Raw genomic sequence first — 19156 nt, forward strand, 5'->3', positions numbered from 1 at the left:
TTCAGGAAATGAAGAAAGACGGGGTGATAGAACCTTCTACGAGCCCATGGGTCTCTCCGGTGGTCCTGGTTAAGAAGAAAGACGGAACGACGAGGTTCTGTGTGGATTACCGTTTGCTGAACAACGTTACCAAGAAAGATAGTTATCCTCTGCCTCGGATCGATGATACATTGGACACATTGGCTGGAAGTACATTGTTTTCTACTTTAGATTTGAAGTCTGGATACTGGCAGGTAGAAATGGACCCAGTCGATAAAGAAAAGACAGCCTTCACCACAGGATCTGGATTGTGGCAATTCAACGTTATGCCATTTGGACTTTGTAATGCTCCTGTGACATTTGAGAGGCTTATGGAAAATATGTTGAGAGGGTTATCTTGGAAAACATGCCTGGTTTATTTAGATGACATAATCGTCTTGGGGGAGACATTCGAAGATCATTTGAGGAATTTAGAAAACGTTTTTAATCGACTTAAAGCTGCCCAATTGATGCTAAACCCCAAGAAGTGCCAGCTATTTCAAGGTAAAGTCAATTATCTGGGTCATATAGTCAGTAAAGAAGGAGTGGCCGTGGATAAGGGAAAAATCGATTCCATTAAGGAATGGCCAAAACCAACTGACAAACATCAAGTGAGAAGTTTTCTTGGACTATGTACTTACTACCGGAGGTTTATTAAGAAGTTTGCAGATATCGCTAAGCCATTAACGCGACTTACAGAGGAAGCAAGAGAATACCGCTGGGATACAGAATGCCAAAATGCCGTTGAGACCTTAAAAAAACATCTAATAACAGCACCAATTTTAGGGTATCCACTGCCAGAAGGAGAGTTCATCTTAGATACGGATGCAAGTAATGTGGGAATTGGAGGAGTGCTGTCTCAGATTCAAGGAGGACAGGAACGAGTCCTCGGATATTTTAGTAAAGTTCTTTCAAAACCTGAGCGGAATTATTGCGTCACGAGAAGAGAACTTCTAGCAGTAGTTAAATCAGTAGAGCACTTCTATCAATACCTCTATGGCAGAAAGTTTCTAATCCGAACCGACCATGCCGCCCTTAAGTGGTTGATGCAGTTTAAGAATCCAGAGGGTCAGACAGCCAGGTGGATCGAACGACTCCAAGAATACGATTTTAAGATTGAGCACCGGGCCGGAGTTAGCCACAGAAACGCTGATTCTCTTTCCAGAAGGCCATGCCCAGCAGAGTGTTCCCACTGCAACAAAACGGAATCCAAGGAAGCAGCAGTGCTAAGAACGACGATTGTCAACGACGACTGGACGCCTACTAAGATAAGGGCAGAACAAGAGAGAGATCCAGTTATACAGAAAATCCGAAAATGGAAAGAGGAAAACCGTCGACCACCTTGGCAGGAAATATCAAACCTATGCTCAGTAGTTAAGACGTATTGGGCCCAGTGGGACTCATTTATCATCGAAGATGGCTTGCTCAAACGAGTCCTGGAAAATGATGACGGTTCAGAGAAGAGAAGACAGTTGGTGATCCCAAAGAGCAGAATAGCCGAAGTACTTCGTCAGTTACACGACAGTCCATCGGGAGGGCATTTTGGTGTAAGGAAAACCCTTCAGCGAATTCGGGAACGGTTTTATTGGATGAACAGTTCCGACGATGTAAAAGACTGGTGTAAGAAATGTACTATTTGTGCCACGAGTAACGGGCCTTACCGAAAAAGGAGAGCTCCTATGAGACAATATAATGTTGGAAGCCCGTTTGAAAGATCAGCTTTGGACATCGCTGGGCCATTTCCAGAAAGTGAAAATGGAGGCAAATACATGCTGGTAGTAATGGATTACTTCACTAAGTGGGTCGAGATTTACGCACTTCCCGACCAGAAGGCCGCCACCGTTGCAGATAAGTTGATCCAAGAATATATCAGCCGATTTGGAGTGCCTTTGGAGATACATAGTGACCAAGGCAGGAACTTCGAAAGCGATCTACTCCAAGGAATATGTGATAGACTAGGCATGAAGAAAACAAGAACTACCGCGTATCATCCGCAATCGGATGGTATGGTAGAACGAATGAATAGGACAGTTGGCAAGTATTTGACAAAGATGGTGTCCGATCATCAGCGAGACTGGGACCAATACCTTCCGTTCTTCACAATGGCCTACAGATCTGCTGTTAACGAATCAACAGGCCAGACACCAGCCAAAGTCCTATTCGGACGCGAAATGCGACTACCTTGTGATCTCGAGTTTTGATGTAAACCTGGAGATGATGTAGCAGGTGAAGATTATGTGATCGAATTACGAAGAAGAATGGACGATGTACATGAGTTGGTCCGTTCCCACCTTCAGATCGCTAGCGACCGAATGAAGAAACGGTACGATACACAAGCCGAAAAGGGTTGCTTAAAGAAGAACGACAAAGTATGGCTGTATAATCCCAAGAAGCGAAAAGGTTGTTCTCCCAAATTGCAGCAGTTTTGGGAAGGTCCATACCTCATCATGGAGAAGATCAACGATGTCATCTACCGAATAAGCAAGATTCCGAGGGGAAAGCCGATGATAGTACACCATAACCGGCTGGCGTCTTTCGAAGGTGACCACGACGTAGATGAAGAAGTGGAAGTAAACCAAGTCCAAGACGTGTCTGACCTCACGTTTGAGGAATTCATGGGTGCCTATGGAGGTGCCGGTAAAGCAAGACATGGTGTTACCACTGAAGAAAAGCAAGATCTACTCGCGCTCCCCGATGACTACTCGCTGGCCCTTACCATCCCGGCCAGTATCAAAGACGCACCAGGGTTGGCATCCGTCTTTCGAAGGAAGTTTGGTCGAGTTGCAGAACTTCAATGCCAGGTGCCAGCTCCCGGTAAAACCTTGAAACTCCAAGATGCATCACGTTACCTTTTCTACCTGGTAACAAAAGACACTGCCCGTGACCAACCTACCTACCGAGATGTGTGGGAAGCCTTACTTCAATTGAGAGAGCACGTACTAGAGTCCGACGTGCAAAAGTTAGCCATGCCAAAGTTGGAGTGCCGCCAATTAGATTGGAGGGTTATCCGAAATATGGTGGAGGAGATCTTTAAAGACACCGAAGTCCAGGTGTTAGTCTGTTGCAATCCGCATAGTTACTGGTGCGGAGAGAAAACCGTCCCTTGTCATTTTTATACAACTGGAAGTTGTAAAAGAGGGTCCAGTTGCCGATACCAGCATACAGTTCCGGTTCCAGTCCCGACAAGGTTCCAGGAGGAACCATCTTTTAAGAGGGGGGCAATGTTACAATAATTATCCTGGCCTAAAATAACCGTAAATATTATGACTAATGCTGTTCTGTTTTAGATTTTACGAGAGTATTCGATTAGCCGGCAGAAATTTACCTGAAGGGGCCTTCCAGAAACGGTCGAGCCGATGTGAAAATACCCGTTTGCCTTACCGTTATAATTTCGCCGCTAATCGAGAAGGCTGTTCGATGATTCTAGCGTAAAGGCAATGGCATATAAATCAGGACATTTTATTTGGAAGGGACAGTTAATTCTCAAGACGCGCTCGCGAATTTGTTACGTACGGATATATATAAATTATTGTCAGATAAGTTAATATAAATAAAGAAATAAATTAAATCCGTAAGTGTTATAAATATTGAACCTTTTAATAAATTCACAACATTAGTATTGAAAGTGGATTAATCACTAAACAGTACACTCTGCCACTGCTCTGCTGTCCAGATTCGATGTTCCTTGGCCCATTTCAAACGGTGAAGTCTTTGCTTTTCTGCAGTGGTTTCTTCCGTGTCTTACATCCTCTAAGTCCAAAACTAAGCAGTCTTGTTCTCACTTACACATGTAGATTCAGACCACAGCTTCGTCAATTGGGTGGAATTAAGGCTTCTGTCTGACAGACTTGTTCTTCTTAACGCAACGTCATCCCGAACAGAAGTTTTCTTTGGTCGGCCACTACGCGGTGTGTCGTCGATTTTTCCTTGTTCAGCATACTTCTTAATGACTCTAATTACTGTAGATTGATTACAGTTTACTGCAGATGCTATTTTGCGACTAGATTTGTCGTTTTTATGGTGAAAAATAATTTCAAAACGCTTTTCGCCCGATAATTTAGTTTGTTTGGTCTGGGATGACATTTTGACCGTTTTATCAAAAATCAAATAGCGAATAAATGTGTTAGGGTAACTACAGTGTTTATATAGTCAAAATATGTGGCAAATTTGTCATTAAGATTCAATTTAATAGTACTTTAACGACTTAACCTCATAATTTTCTCGGATTATGGGAAATCCCTTCAATCAGATTATTTTAATCTTTTCTGTAGAATTTTGAGCTAGTAATTGAAAAAAAAAACATTAGTATACCATGGTATACCATAGTAAAAACATAGTAATGCTAATTACAAGCACAAGCTTAAAATGAATTAGCAAAAATATACAAAAAACTTGTGTTAAACCTCAAAAACTATAAGGCTCTTAGGTGATGCAAGATTTTTAACGCCACTGTAGTCTGTCATGTCTGTTCAGTTCTCGTTATAGAGGAAGTGTACTGTATTATATTACTGTATGACATTGCTTCCATATAATAGTTAACAATTTTAATTCAAAAATATGAACAGATACACATGACAATTTTTAAAATTTGTAATGTTATCCAAAATTATAAATGGTGTTCTATTATGGTGTCTTTTTAATTAAGTATCCCGAATATTTTTAAAAACATGAAAATTTTTGAAAAAATATACGTATCTCCAAATAAACGAGATAAGATAAAAAAAATATTTATTAAAAAAATTTATTTTTTACACATATTACAAACTAAACTTATATTCTACAATTAAAAACTTTCTTAACAGTCGATAAACATTTATTGTTCTTTTTATTGTCTGCCTTCATCGGATTTTTCTTGAGAACCTCCAAACTATGTCTTAAATTTACAGATTTCTTGGTGATCTTCTTGGAAACGTTCGCTGCAAATACTCTTTTGCCATCCTCCCTGGAAATGATTATTGACTTTGCAGGATTCCGGATAATTTCTTCGGCTTGACGTCTTTCAATCTCCAAAGCATTCCGGAGATTATTTCTTAACACGCCGTCACCAAGACAAATACTCTTAAATCTGGGATCTGATCTTGCAGTTGCCAATAAAGACAATGGATCCAACAATCTGAAATATAAAACAGTATATCAGTATAAAGATTAAAAGTATAATGAAAAAAATAAATACAAATTTAAAAAAATAAATACAAATATAAAAAAATAAACATTAAAAGAAATTAATAAACACTTACCTTAAAATATTAGACCACATTTCCACGGGAAGCGCCACGAGCTGGAAGCAGGATGCAGCGATCACTGGCAATAAACGAAACATTTCGAACACTACGTAACAATAACACTTGATCACTTCGAAGCACAAACTGAACTAACTGCAGCTCGCAGATGCTGCTGTTATATACGCTAGTTTACGCGGCAAATCACTTACCAAAAGCGCGCGCGCGTGAATGTAACACCACGTCAACTATATAATTGACATCAACAAAAGTGCGCGCACAGTGTAACGTCAAATTAAGTGCATCGCGCACCAATATGACAAGACGCGGATAATAAAACAATACCTAATCGATATAGCGAATCAATGCAGAGTATATCAGAATATTTTCTAGTATATTCTTCGTCTTAAAACCTAGTGTAGACAAGGCTGCAAGTAATTAAATTTATTGTACTAATATGTTACTACGTACGTACGTGTAATTTTATCAGATATTATTTTTAACGTAGGAGCAACACAATGTAGTACTTTAATTGTTGTGTTGTGTTTTGGAAATGCTGCTTTCACTGTGGTAAAACTTATTCGCTTCCTACTCTAGTTTTAACAGTTCCTTGGATAATTATCAGTTTCTGATGTTAGTTCTTTTGGTGAAATATGCATATAGTATAAAATAGCACCATTTGAATTCGTCGTGCGCACAGGATATTCGGGATGTGCACATCTTCGGTCTTTCTCCCTTTGAGGGGGTGCGAAGTGAACCTGCGGCTTCTTCTGTTTCTGTAATGACACTGTCAATGTCTCGTCTGGTGTCACGAATCGCTTCTCAAATCAGCGATAGGCTTGTCCTTCTTAAGATGTTTTTGGATTTATTGTTGTCTTTGTGGAAACTACGCTTGTGAAATTTTATGAGAATATATGAAGTCTTTTAAGTCTCTAAGATTTTTAAGAATTAACTAAATTACCGTAAATATTCTGTAATTTTAAGATGGTTAAAAAACTAAATAAAACTGTATCAATTAGAAAATAAAAAAAGGAGATAATGTGATTTTTCGTGAATATAAATTACCTGTATTCTCCTAAATAGCTCTTCCACCAATCTTATGGCCTCCAGTTTCCGTTGTACCCCCAATAACTTTTTTTCTTCTCTGGCAATTTTTTCATTGATCTCATCACTACCGGTGATTTCCAATTTTTCTAGAATTTTCGCTTTTCTCTTCTCTTCTCGCAGTTTCCTCCTCAGTTTCTTCTGCTCCTTCAGATCTAACTCTTTTTGCCTGAAAAATACGACTAATACCTCACGACGTATTATAATGAAACTTGTCGTTTTTAAGTTTCAAATTTTGACAATAAAATGAAGAAATTGCAATATAATTCAAATAATTTGGCAATTATTTTTATTATTTTTTTAGTACAATACTACATTTAATTACCAGTATAGAACCAAATGCAATCTTTTAAAGAACGTTCCAACATTATCAAACCAATTATAACTATTTACCAACCATATTTCTAAAACTGGTTTGATTGGTATTAGGTTGAAAATTAGCCACCTTAATTTGCACTGTACCGTAAAATAGGGTGTAGTTGACCGCTGGGGTGAATTTGACTGAAAAGTTCGAAAACCTTTCCAACATGCGTATTTTTTTTGTTATCAATATTAGTAAAGTTATGCTAATTATGTTCATTGTAAATGTATGTTGAACATATTTTATCTAAACATTAAGAGTTCTTTTCTTGTGTATACTAAAAACGCGGCCTCGAAATTATAAACTTAATTTATAAGAAAATTAATATTCTTAAACTTTGATATAAAAATCATTATACTAAAAATATTATTGGCAACTTTTGGTAATATTTCAACGAATCATTAAATGTAGATAAAAACACCAGTTACTAATTTTGAATAAGTTTTTAAGTTTCATTATAATCTTAAAATTTGTCAACTTATGCACTTTTCGTTTGAATTTGGGGCGAAGTTGACCGCCGGGGTGAAGATGTCCATCAGGTCAAAACTTGTAGGATCTTGCATCGTACCTAGATTGAATTGGCGCTGCTCTGCTTATTGTTTCATTGTTAGTTTAGTTTGAAACGCGGACGGGAGCTGACGCGAAAAATATTTTAAAGATAATTACGAACTTATCGACAATAAATTTGTAAAATGCCGAGGGTGTATAAGCTTTAAGGATGGTGCATAAAATTCTTAAACAATACAGTGCGCAAACGCTAGAAAAGTGTTTAACATAAGTTTTAGATGGAAAAATAAGTGCTAATGCAGCATCGAAAAAATACAATATTCCAAATCCTCCCCTTTTTAAACTTAATGTCTGTTTCGTCCCCCCGTTTTTTAAGTGTTTTCTGTGTGTCTTAAAGGGTCTCAATTTTAATTTTTAACTTTATATAGTGAACTTTACATCCATTTGCCACATATTACAAGATAACTCTATCAAAGAAATTTGATAGGTAATTACAAGCTAATCTAATTGCACACCCACACAATTTGTACATCTATTCTTATTCATTGTCTTACAACTGTCACCTTCCAAAACAAAAATTAAAATCTCAATAAATAACACACATTTCATAAATATATCTCCAGAATAAAAATAAATAACTTTTAAAAAACTTAATGGTATAGAACATTACTTTCATCAAACAAACAATTACACTTCACCTATCTCTACTTCATTGGATAAAATCTGTCTCCTCAAGAACTTCCCTGTTTACTGTTAAACAATTACAATAGTTGACTTGAGTTCTCCAATCAACAATACAAGATAGTTTGAACCATGTTCTTTCAACCAACAATTAATAGAGTACCGGCATCATTTATTTAACTTTGTATCGTGACCTGAAGATGCTTTGCATATTATAGAAAGCGAAACCGGTCGTCTGATTAGTTAAATTAAATTGATTGTGAGTAAGTCTAATTTATTATTTCTTTTACCTTTTGAAATGGACTCACACAAGCAACACATTCATGATATAATAACATTGCTTTCATTTGTCTTCTAGCAAATGCAACACATCTTTGCCAACCCATCGACGTTGGCTTCTTTGGACGAATTATTGGAAACAATTACTGCACGAGTGGAAGAAAGCCAATCCAAACTTATCGTCTGTTGAGAAAAGTTTGTTTCCAAGATTATTAAAGAAACTTTTTAAAAAATGGCGCCGTCTGCTGCAGTTAACGCTAGCAAGGGGTTTTTTTAAAAGGGGGAAGGGAAGGGGGAAACTTTTAGCAAAAATTCCTAGTGAGAAGCAAACCAATCATCGAAACAGTGCTGATGTTTCAGAGGTACTATTAGATTATTTGAAAGGACAGAGAAATCCCAAAAAACGTGAACCTACAATAAAACGAAAGAAACTGAATGTTATACCTGGAAGATCAGTTGCGTATGTAGACAGTCTGGAGAAATAAATTGACGACGATAACATGCCTTCTACAAGCAAGACACAAATTGTGAAGAAAAGTTTTTGAAGAAAGCGATGAAGCAAGTTCCGGAACAGAGAGCGTGAAAATTTTGACCAAGAAGACCATGAAATTGCAGACATTCAAAGTAATATTGCTGAGAAAACAGAATACTTTCACATTAATGATATTGTTACGTAAAAATATGAGTCATAGTTTTAACCTGTAAACATGTTTTTATTCTAATATGTTGTAGAGTTTACGAGAGGCCTCGATTTACCTGAGCGACCTTCCAGAACCGATGCGAGGGAAATCCAGTTTGCCTTTACCGTTTCGCCATCGAAGGTTTTAGATTTTTCGAGATAACGGCACTGGTATATAATAACGGAACTTTATTTGGAAGGGACAGTTAATTCTCAAGACCCGCGCTCGCGAATTTGTTACGTACGGATATAATAAATTATTGTCAGATAAGTTAATATAAATAAAGAAATAAATTAAATCCGTAAGTGTTATAAATATTGAACCTTTTAATAAATTCACAACAAATGGTGCCAGAAGTGAGATCGAACATAAATTAGACTTATAATAATTGTGGGAGAACAGTGATACCAAGCCAACCCCGGTGATTAGTAAAATTCTAAATCCAGAAAAAGACTTCACTGTCCCACAGTTCCTTGCGATTTTTACTTCTTCGCTTGAAGACCCTTCGATTTAGTGGACCACCCAGAGTTTCAGTAATTACGACCAACTGATAATGTTAACGAATCACTAGGTACCCTGAGAAACCCTGTATTATTGAATATATAAATTTTTATATTCTAATAGGACAACCTGTAAATCCAACAACAAACTATGTCTAGAAATAAAATCCAATAAATTATGAAAGTCGGTTTAATATAAAATAATATAACAAATTCTTGTGTAGATTAGGTAAAATGACATAATGTATTTTAATCATTAAATACCTACATAAAGAAATAAACATTTACATATCCTAAGGATTGGTACCAACCTATTTATACGATAGGACTGGACAATTCTATCCTATCCTTAAACCCTAAAGGTTTTAGTTAGGTTAATTATAGTTGAATTTTAATATTAATACTAACTTATTTACTGAATACTATTTTTAAATGCAATATTAGAACTTAGTAAAATCCAATCTGTATAAACGATTTATTGCAAAAATGATTGAATAAAACTACTAAAAAACTGCGGATTGGTGAGAAATTTGTTCAGTCATATTGTATATTTTTTATTTTCTTAAAGGCCTTAGCGCGTTACCGAAACCTAGGTTTTTTAAAGAAAAAGAAAGCACAATAGTCTACTTATTGATGTTCTTCGGACTCTTATTAGGTGTCGAATTATTCATTGGCCTAGATTTCAGCTATGCCCTATGCTGCATTTTATATTGGGTAAAATTTACCTTGCTTTTCCAAAAGTTGTTGTAAAACCATCTACCATTTCACCTTCAGCACTTTAACTTTTTACACAGAACGTGCATACTAAGTTCGTTACACTAGCACTAATATTAACGATTATTAGAAGTAATTTTTAACTGCCGGAATTGCGGCATAATCCATTTCATCAACATGACAACATTTCACTTCTACAGTCTTCTCTCCAATGTCTTTTTGTTTTTCATTTCTTGCTATTAAGTAACCTTGGACGAACCCATCCATATTTTTTGTATACGCTGCTAAACTAGTTCTGATATTTGGGCGAGACATGTCCATCTCGCTTTAATTCGTATCATACGCAATAGATAACTATTCTTACACTTTAGAAAAAGACCCCTTGATATGACCACAGAAATAATTCCTTTATTAACATTTGAACAGCGGCGTGCTTTATTTTTTTTATTAATATTATATTTTATTTAAAAATTTTATCGTTACAGAACCGTAACATTTTTCCCCCGGCTTGGGAAATTCCCAAGACCCAATTTCGGAAGAAATTTTTGTTCCCCTCGGAACCTCAGGCCGTAACCTTTTCGAAGTTAATGTTACATTTTCCCTTTAAGTCTACTATTTTAGTCATATTTACCAGACTTTCCTTCTCGAAAGCCAGCATCTCCTTTTCTAAAGGTAAAATACATAATTTAGTAATGGGTCTGGTATATATACCAGTAGATGTCCTTACTTCCACATTTCGCACCTTACCGTCCGAACCCGGATGTATTTTTATTACTCTTGCCAATTTCCATTTCATTGGTGGCAAATTATCGTCTTTTAGTAAGACTAGGTCATTTAATTTCAAATTGTCCCGCTCTAAATACCACTTATTACGGGCCTGGAGTTCAGATAAATAGTCTAAACTCCAGCGTTTCCAAAAGGTTTGTTGAATTCGAGTTAACTTTTCGTATACAGACAGTCTGTTTTCATTAACATTTAAAATATCCCTTTCAGGTAAATTCACTAGACTTTCTCCTATTAGAAAATGTCCCGGGGTGAGACTACTTAAGTCATTTGCATCGTTGGAGATGGGTGTCAGAGGGCGAGAGTTCATTACGGCCTCTATTTGGGTTAGCACCGTATAGAATTGTTCGAAAGTTAATTTAGTATCACCTAACATCCTATAAATGTGATATTTGGCCCTTTTTACGCCAGCTTCATGTAAGCCACCTTGATGGGGTGCTTGAGGTGTTAAAAATTTAAATTCTATGAAATTATTTAAACAATAATTCTTTATTTCCGCCTTTACCTCCGACTTCTGGAAAAAAGTTTTTAATTCTTTATATTTGTTTCGACATCCCCAAAAACACGTACCGTTATCTGACAAAATAGATTTCGGCAACCCCCTTCTACTTACAAAACGTTTTAGTGCCATTATATATGCCTCTGTAGACAAATCGGAAACTAATTCCAAATGAACGGCTTTTGTAACCGTGCATACAAAAACTGCCATGTAACATTTAACTAATGAGGCCTTTCGCAATGTAGAAGTTTTAATCTGAAAATAACCCCCATAGTCTACCATTACATTTGTAAAGGCTCGGTTGGGCGTTACCCTATTGGCAGGTAATTCTGCCATCAACTGCTCGGCATTTCTCTGCTTATACCTAAAGCATACGTGACAAGATCTAACAATCTTTTTTATCATTTTTAAACCGTTCATAGGCCAGTACCTAGTACGGAAATTTCCTAACACTGTTTGAGCACCTGCGTGGTGCAAACGAATGTGTTCTCTTTTTAACAATAGATAAACAATTTTATAATTACTGGGTAACAAAATAGGGTGTTTTTGATCGTAATTTAAATAAGTATTACCTAAACGGCCTCCCACTCTTATAAGTTTTAAGTGTGGGTCCACAAAAGGACACAATTTCTGTATAGATTTATTTTTTACAAAATTATTTTTTGTTAACTCCTGAAATTCTAAATTTAAATTTTGTTTTTGAATATTTTTTACAATTAAAATCTCTGCTCTGTCTAATTCCTCGACAGTAATTTTACCCGTCTGGGTTTGCAATTTATTGCGTGAATTTTTTAAATTATTCACAAACCTATTTACAAAGGCTATAGTATACAAGAGTTTAGTAAACGTTGACGTTTTATTAAATAATTCGGAAAATATATCTTTTGTTTCGACATGTCTTACCACTAAGGCTACCTTTTGCTTCTTAAGCTCTGTGTCAGTGTTATAATCAACATTCAATTTAAATTGTGTATAATCAATATTTTTATTTAACAAGAATTCAGGTCCGTTCCACCATAATTTATTATCAATTAATTGAGCAATTTTAATTTTACGCGTAGGAATATCCGCGACGTTCAATTTAGTGGGTATGTGATGCAATATGATATTTTTTGATATGTTTTGGAATTTTTTTACCCTGTTTGCCACAAAAACATTCCAATTTGTCTCTGGAGACTTTACCCAATATATTGCTATCTCTGAATCGCACCATAAGTGTATCTGTTTTACTTCCAAAACGGAAGACAAGGTTTCATATACCTTTTGGGAGAGTTCTGCACTCAGTAACAGAGCAGATAACTCTAATCGTGGTATCGTGGTGACCTTCAACGGAGCAACCCTAGTTTTAGCGGTTAGCAACCGGCTAGTTACAGTATCGTCTTGATACACTGCCCGCACATAAATACAACAACAGAAACAAGTGGCGCTTGCGTCACTAAATGAATGTATTTCTATGGATTTTATTACTTTATTTATTTCAAACAGACACCTAGGAATTTTTAAATTTTCTATAAGAGGCAATTCTTTTAATAATTGCTCCCATTCATGCAATATTTCAGGATCTTTCAAATTTTCATCCCAACCTAATTTAAGGCTCCATAATTTTTGTATTATTAATTTCCCCTGTACTATCACCGGAGCTAATAACCCAAATATATCGTACCATTTAGCTACAGTAGCTAAAATGCCTCTCTTGGTGAGGTTTTTTTCTGAATGTTTCAGAGAAAATGTGTACATAAATTCATCACGTGGAGCGCACCATTTGGTACCTAAAACTTTATTCACTTGTTCTATATTTTCCTCCGTATGTAAGTGATATTCTTTTATCGGAGTTGTACAAATTTCATTTATGAACTCTTGATCATTCGATCCCCATTTATGAAGGTTAAAACCGGCTTTATTTAATATTTCGTTAAGACCGGTATATATATTTTTTAAATCCTCTTTATGTTGACACCCTGTAAGTATATCGTCAACCCAAGTCTGGTTAAGCAGGCTAGTCGAGGCTCCTTTATGTTTATCTTTGTTAATCTCCGCGATTTGATTTAAAACCCTAGTGGACAACCAGGGTGAACAGGTCAGACCGAAAGGAAGCCTATTCATTTGATAGTGTTCAAAATTATCTGTGGGGTTTTCTCTCCACAAAAAATTTAATAAATACAGTTGATTAGGATCGACACGGACTTGTCTAAACATTTTTTCTATATCCGCCATTAAAATATAACTAAATGTACGGAACCTTAATAGTATTTCATACAAATTGGGTTGTACTTGCATTCCTTTGTATAGGACATCATTCAAGGACAAACCAGTATTCGTTTTTGCTGAACAGTCAAAAACGACGCGCACTTTCGTAGAGGAGCTTTCTGTTTTTATTACCGCAAAATGTGGCATATAGTATTTTTGTACATTATGTACATTTTTATACTCCTGCGAATTTTCACGAGTCTCTACCTTTTCAACATGTCCGCTGTCTATATACTCCTGTATAACTTGTTTATATTCCAGGAACGCTTCTGGAGCAGTTCTAAATTTATTTTCCAATGCACGAAACCTCTTTTCTGCCTGGTATCTTGAACTTCCTAAATCTTTTATTTGATCATTTTCTGGTAGAGTAACTTGATAGGCACCATCCTGTAGTATTATTGTATTTTTCTGAAAGTGCTCCTCCAGTACTTCATCCTGCGTCCGGTCCATCATCACTTCAGGGATGCTCTCCAATTCCCAGAACTTCTTTACATATTTTTCTAATGAAGATTCCATATTCAAATGGAGTGAAAATGTAGAGTGAACATTATTTACACAAGCTACAAAAGAATTCGCATCCGTCAGTGCATATCGAGGAACCGAACCACACAAGATATGTCCGAATTTGGAATTTTGTAATATTGGTAAATTTTTACCAAGTCTTATAATGCCTTCTAGCAATATATCATAAGCATAATCGGCTCCGAGCAAGATATCGACCCTCCCCGGTATATTAAATTCTATATCTGCCAGGCTACAGTTTTCCGGCAATCGCAACTTATCTTTATTTATACGTAACTGTGGCAAATCGCCAGTGATTTTTGGCAAAATATGACATTTAATATTAAATTTATTTTTATTATTCAAAGTTGTCAAACGTAATTTTAACATTTTATTTGACACCGAAGCCTTTTCCGCGATGCCCCTTATGTGCAGCTTAGCATCTATAGGTTTCAAATTCAATTGTTCAGCAAATTGCTCTGTGCAGAAAGAAGTCTGGCTGCCTTGATCGAGCAGGATTCTGGCGACCTTTTTCTGACCCTTTACATTATATACGTACGCTTGGATAGTACCAAGCAACACAACTGTTGATTGATTACTAGAAGCATTATTAGAACTAACAGTTGTATTTGCGGACGTACTTGCCTCATTGTCATTGACATCCGTTTTACTGTTTGTTTTATTTTTATAGCCATTATTGGCACTATTTTTATTTTTATTATTAGTAAAATTATTTTTTGAATCTTTTTTCACGTTTATATTTGAAGAACTCTCCGTTTTAGTTCTGAAATGCATTTGACTATGATGGTCTTTTGCGCAATATTTACATTTTATATCGCTTCTACAACTATCTGTATGTCCTTTTAGACATTTAATACAAAGCTTATGCTCTTTAACATATTGATATTTTTGATCGTTAAGAAGATTATTAAATTTATAGCAGTTGGTAATTTTATGGTTATTTAATTTACAATAAGTACATTCCTCGGCTTTGCTATCGTTGGAAATATGGAAACTAGCTCTCCTCTTTATTTCTAAAGACGGTCCTGTCTTTTTGAAATGGTTCAAATTTTCTAAATGTTCACAGTGTACTTTTACACTGTCTAAAAACTCTTCAAAAGTCTGTATTTCTTCGGCATGCGACCCAAATTCGAGTGCCCTTTTTGTACCATAATCCAATCGTTGCTCAACCATATTGATCATAAGAATATCCAATATTTGTTGGGGTGTTAAATTTAAATTTTTTAGTTTGTTCCAACTATTATAAGTGTTAGTATACATTTCCCGTAGGTCATTCGTTAAATTGTTTGAATGCTGTATAGGTTTATTATTTAAAAGGGTTTTAATTATATTTTTTATTAATTGCGCTTTATTTGCATATCGTGAATCTAACACCTCCCATGCTAGCCTTAGGTTTTCACCACTTACGGGTATGTTTTCTAGTAGTTTAAAAGCCTCGCCTTTTACAGACGTTTTTAAATATAGCAGCTTTTGTACTTCCGGTATTGATTCGTTCTCCATGATGAGTGACTTGAATAATTCTTTAAATGGACCATATTCTTCATTTCCATGTGAAAACACAGGTATGTTTATTTTAGGAAGAGTGACATTCACTTTCGCTTCCATCGCCATTGGCTGCAGCGTCGGTTCAGCTTCACTTGGTTGGCTGTTCAACCTCCGCATTGTCCCTTTTATTAATTTTATAGCTTCATAATAAATTTGGTCCACCATTTCATTGTCTTTATCATCTGTGAACCTTTCATCTTCTAGCAACATGAAATATGCTTCATTATATTTTTCATAATACGTCCTCAATTTTCCTAAAATCTCTTCGTAAATATCTAGATCAACCTCTACGATAGAATTTTTTACTTGATTTAGGATTTGACTAATTTTTCCTTTATAAGCTGCACGGGTGGCTTTGTGGTTAGACATTTTATTTTAATATATTAATTTAAATAGGATATTACCAAATGGTTTTTATTTTTTAAATAAAATGTTTTATATTTGTTTCAAATTATTTTTTAAATTTTGAATATTCTTTCTTTCTAAAGTTTATTTCTAAAGAATTATTGCAAAAACTTTATCTTTCCTACAAAAGAACTTTATTTTGAATTTATCTTTTTAAACTTTATTTATTTTTGAAATTTGATTTCAACGTTTTAGGTATATAGAACGTTTTATAAACTCATGTATAATATGTATTATTTAAATACTGAAAAACTTTTAATTTTGGTTTTTTAAGGACTTGACATCCCTTGGTCTGTTGTAAGCAAACAAAGGGTTTGATGCAGATCAAATCTGCTTTAGAAATTATTAAGTACCTTACATAACCTAATGTTTCTTTTAGACAAAAGAATTCTATAGTTTTTATTAACTAATAGAAACATAAATAAATTTGTTGTACTCTTTTTAGTACTAATATTTTTTTACTGTTTTTCTATTTGGAAAATTATTTCTGTTGCCATATTAGCTCTTTTGCCATTTTTCTAGACTGTCTGCTGTTGGTTTCTTCGGTCGTATATTTTTTACTTTCTTTGCTTTTCGTTTTATTAATTTTTATATTAACATTAATGTGCCCAGATTAAAGGAACAACAGATCCGTGGCTCTTTGTGCCCTAAAATTAAGGATCCGCGGTCGAAGAACCATAAAAATGTGGGAGAACAGTGATACCAAGCCAACCCCGGTGATTAGTAAAATTCTAAATCCAGAAAAAGACTTCACTGTCCCACAGTTCCTTGCGATTTTTACTTCTTCGCTTGAAGACCCTTCGATTTAGTGGACCACCCAGAGTTTCAGTAATTACGACCAACTGATAATGTTAACGAATCACTAGGTACCCTGAGAAACCCTGTATTATTGAATATATAAATTTTTATATTCTAATAGGACAACCTGTAAATCCAACAACAAACTATGTCTAGAAATAAAATCCAATAAATTATGAAAGTCGGTTTAATATAAAATAATATAACAAATTCTTGTGTAGATTAGGTAAAATGACATAATGTATTTTAATCATTAAATACCTACATAAAGAAATAAACATTTACATATCCTAAGGATTGGTACCAACCTATTTATACGATAGGACTGGACAATTCTATCCTATCCTTAAACCCTAAAGGTTTTAGTTAGGTTAATTATAGTTGAATTTTAATATTAATACTAACTTATTTACTGAATACTATTTTTAAATGCAATATTAGAACTTAGTAAAATCCAATCTGTATAAACGATTTATTGCAAAAATGATTGAATAAAACTACTAAAAAACTGCGGATTGGTGAGAAATTTGTTCAGTCATATTGTATATTTTTTATTTTCTTAAAGGCCTTAGCGCGTTACCGAAACCTAGGTTTTTTAAAGAAAAAGAAAGCACAATAGTCTACTTATTGATGTTCTTCGGACTCTTATTAGGTGTCGAATTATTCATTGGCCTAGATTTCAGCTATGCCCTATGCTGCATTTTATATTGGGTAAAATTTACCTTGCTTTTCCAAAAGTTGTTGTAAAACCATCTACCATTTCACCTTCAGCACTTTAACTTTTTACACAGAACGTGCATACTAAGTTCGTTACACTAGCACTAATATTAACGATTATTAGAAGTAATTTTTAACTGCCGGAATTGCGGCATAATCCATTTCATCAACATGACAACATTTCACTTCTACAGTCTTCTCTCCAATGTCTTTTTGTTTTTCATTTCTTGCTATTAAGTAACCTTGGACGAACCCATCCATATTTTTTGTATACGCTGCTAAACTAGTTCTGATATTTGGGCGAGACATGTCCATCTCGCTTTAATTCGTATCATACGCAATAGATAACTATTCTTACACTTTAGAAAAAGACCCCTTGATATGACCACAGAAATAATTCCTTTATTAACATTTGAACAGCGGCGTGCTTTATTTTTTTTATTAATATTATATTTTATTTAAAAATTTTATCGTTACAGAACCGTAACAATAATAATACAAGTGAATATAAAATAAATTGTGAAAATGGCTACGATTTATGAGCTGACAGTGACTAATTTAAGAAGACATCTTGAAGACAGAGAATTAGCTTCCACCGGAAAAAAGGCTGAGTTAGTCCAACGACTAAAGAACGCTTTGCTAGAAGAAGGACTAGATCCAGAGACTTATATATTTGAAGATGCTGTCCTCTCGTCGATTTCTAAAGTTTCTGGTGACATCGCATCATTAGAGAACAAAGTTTCTGGCGATATTTCGAAAGTTTCCGGCGATATTTCGAAAGTTTCCGGCGACATCGCATCATTAGAGAACAAAGTTTCCGGTGACATCGCATCATTGGAGAACAAAGTTTCCGGCGACATCGCCTCATTAGAAAACAAAGTTTCTAACGAGATTTCTTCTCTGGAAAGTAAAGTTTCTGCTAACATCTCTAAAGTAACTTCCGAGATGTCTGCCCTCGACGATAGAATGTCTTCGCTAAAAAACCAAGTTGCTGCCGATATGTCGGCCTTCGAAGAAAAGATTAAAGAGATGGAAAGGAAGATGGAGGAAACAGGGACAGCAGAGAGAGGAAACAATCCAATTACAGTGGAGACAAAAGAAGAAGAGACGAAATGTAAGTTGGAAACACGGCCGAAATTTGAAGGAAGTGGAGGTTCTGTCCATGTGAAAGTCCCAACTTTCGATGGAAAATCGTCATGGAACAACTACATGAAACAGTTCGAATCAGCCGCAAGAGCAAATGGATGGTCTGAAAAAGAAAAGGCGGTAAACCTGACTATCGCTCTTCGAGGAGATGCCTTAGATGTGCTTCAGACCATAGCCGTAGAGGAGACCGATGATTTCGAACAACTGAAGAAGAGGTTAAATATGCGATATGGCCACGAACATTTGGAGCATGTATATCAGTCGCAGCTTAAAAATCGTAGACAGAAGAAAGATGAGGCTCTTCAAGAATATGAGGTAGATATTGCCAGATTAGTACGATATGCTTATCCAACAGCTCCCGAAGACATGATGGAAAAATTGGCCGTTCAAACGTTTATTGATGGTCTTCGTGATCATGAAATGCAGAGAAC

General features: G+C 35.4%; 2 protein-coding genes across 2 annotated transcripts in view; both read right to left on the reverse strand.

The window, feature by feature from the left end:
- Positions 1 to 19156, reverse strand: part of Xe7 (A-kinase anchor protein 17A) — a 77185-nt gene that overhangs the window by 33654 nt on the left and 24375 nt on the right. Inside the window, exon 3 of the mRNA XM_072529550.1 lies at positions 6303 to 6510. Within this exon, the coding sequence (XP_072385651.1) occupies positions 6303 to 6510 (208 nt within the window). The remainder of the gene's footprint in view (positions 1 to 6302; positions 6511 to 19156) is intronic.
- LOC140439565 (uncharacterized) lies at positions 4775 to 5365 on the reverse strand. The gene is made up of 2 exons (XM_072529551.1): positions 5256 to 5365; positions 4775 to 5131 (listed from the first exon to the last, which is right to left on the reverse strand). Exons 1-2 carry the CDS (start codon positions 5336 to 5338, stop codon positions 4789 to 4791), a joined length of 426 nt encoding a protein of 141 aa, XP_072385652.1. The 5' UTR covers positions 5339 to 5365; the 3' UTR covers positions 4775 to 4788.

This window comes from Diabrotica undecimpunctata, chromosome 4 (genome assembly GCF_040954645.1).
Source record: "Diabrotica undecimpunctata isolate CICGRU chromosome 4, icDiaUnde3, whole genome shotgun sequence".
NCBI classification, from domain to species: domain Eukaryota; kingdom Metazoa; phylum Arthropoda; class Insecta; order Coleoptera; family Chrysomelidae; genus Diabrotica; species Diabrotica undecimpunctata.

Bases quoted from the DNA above. Each gene is read 5' to 3' on its own strand.
- LOC140439565 (XM_072529551.1), bottom strand. From the start codon at position 5,338: ATGTTTCGTTTATTGCCAGTGATCGCTGCATCCTGCTTCCAGCTCGTG. The intron at 5,132-5,255 runs GTAAGTGTTTAT...TTTATATTTCAG, and splicing joins ATGTGGTCTAATATTTTAAG to ATTGTTGGATCCATTGTCTT.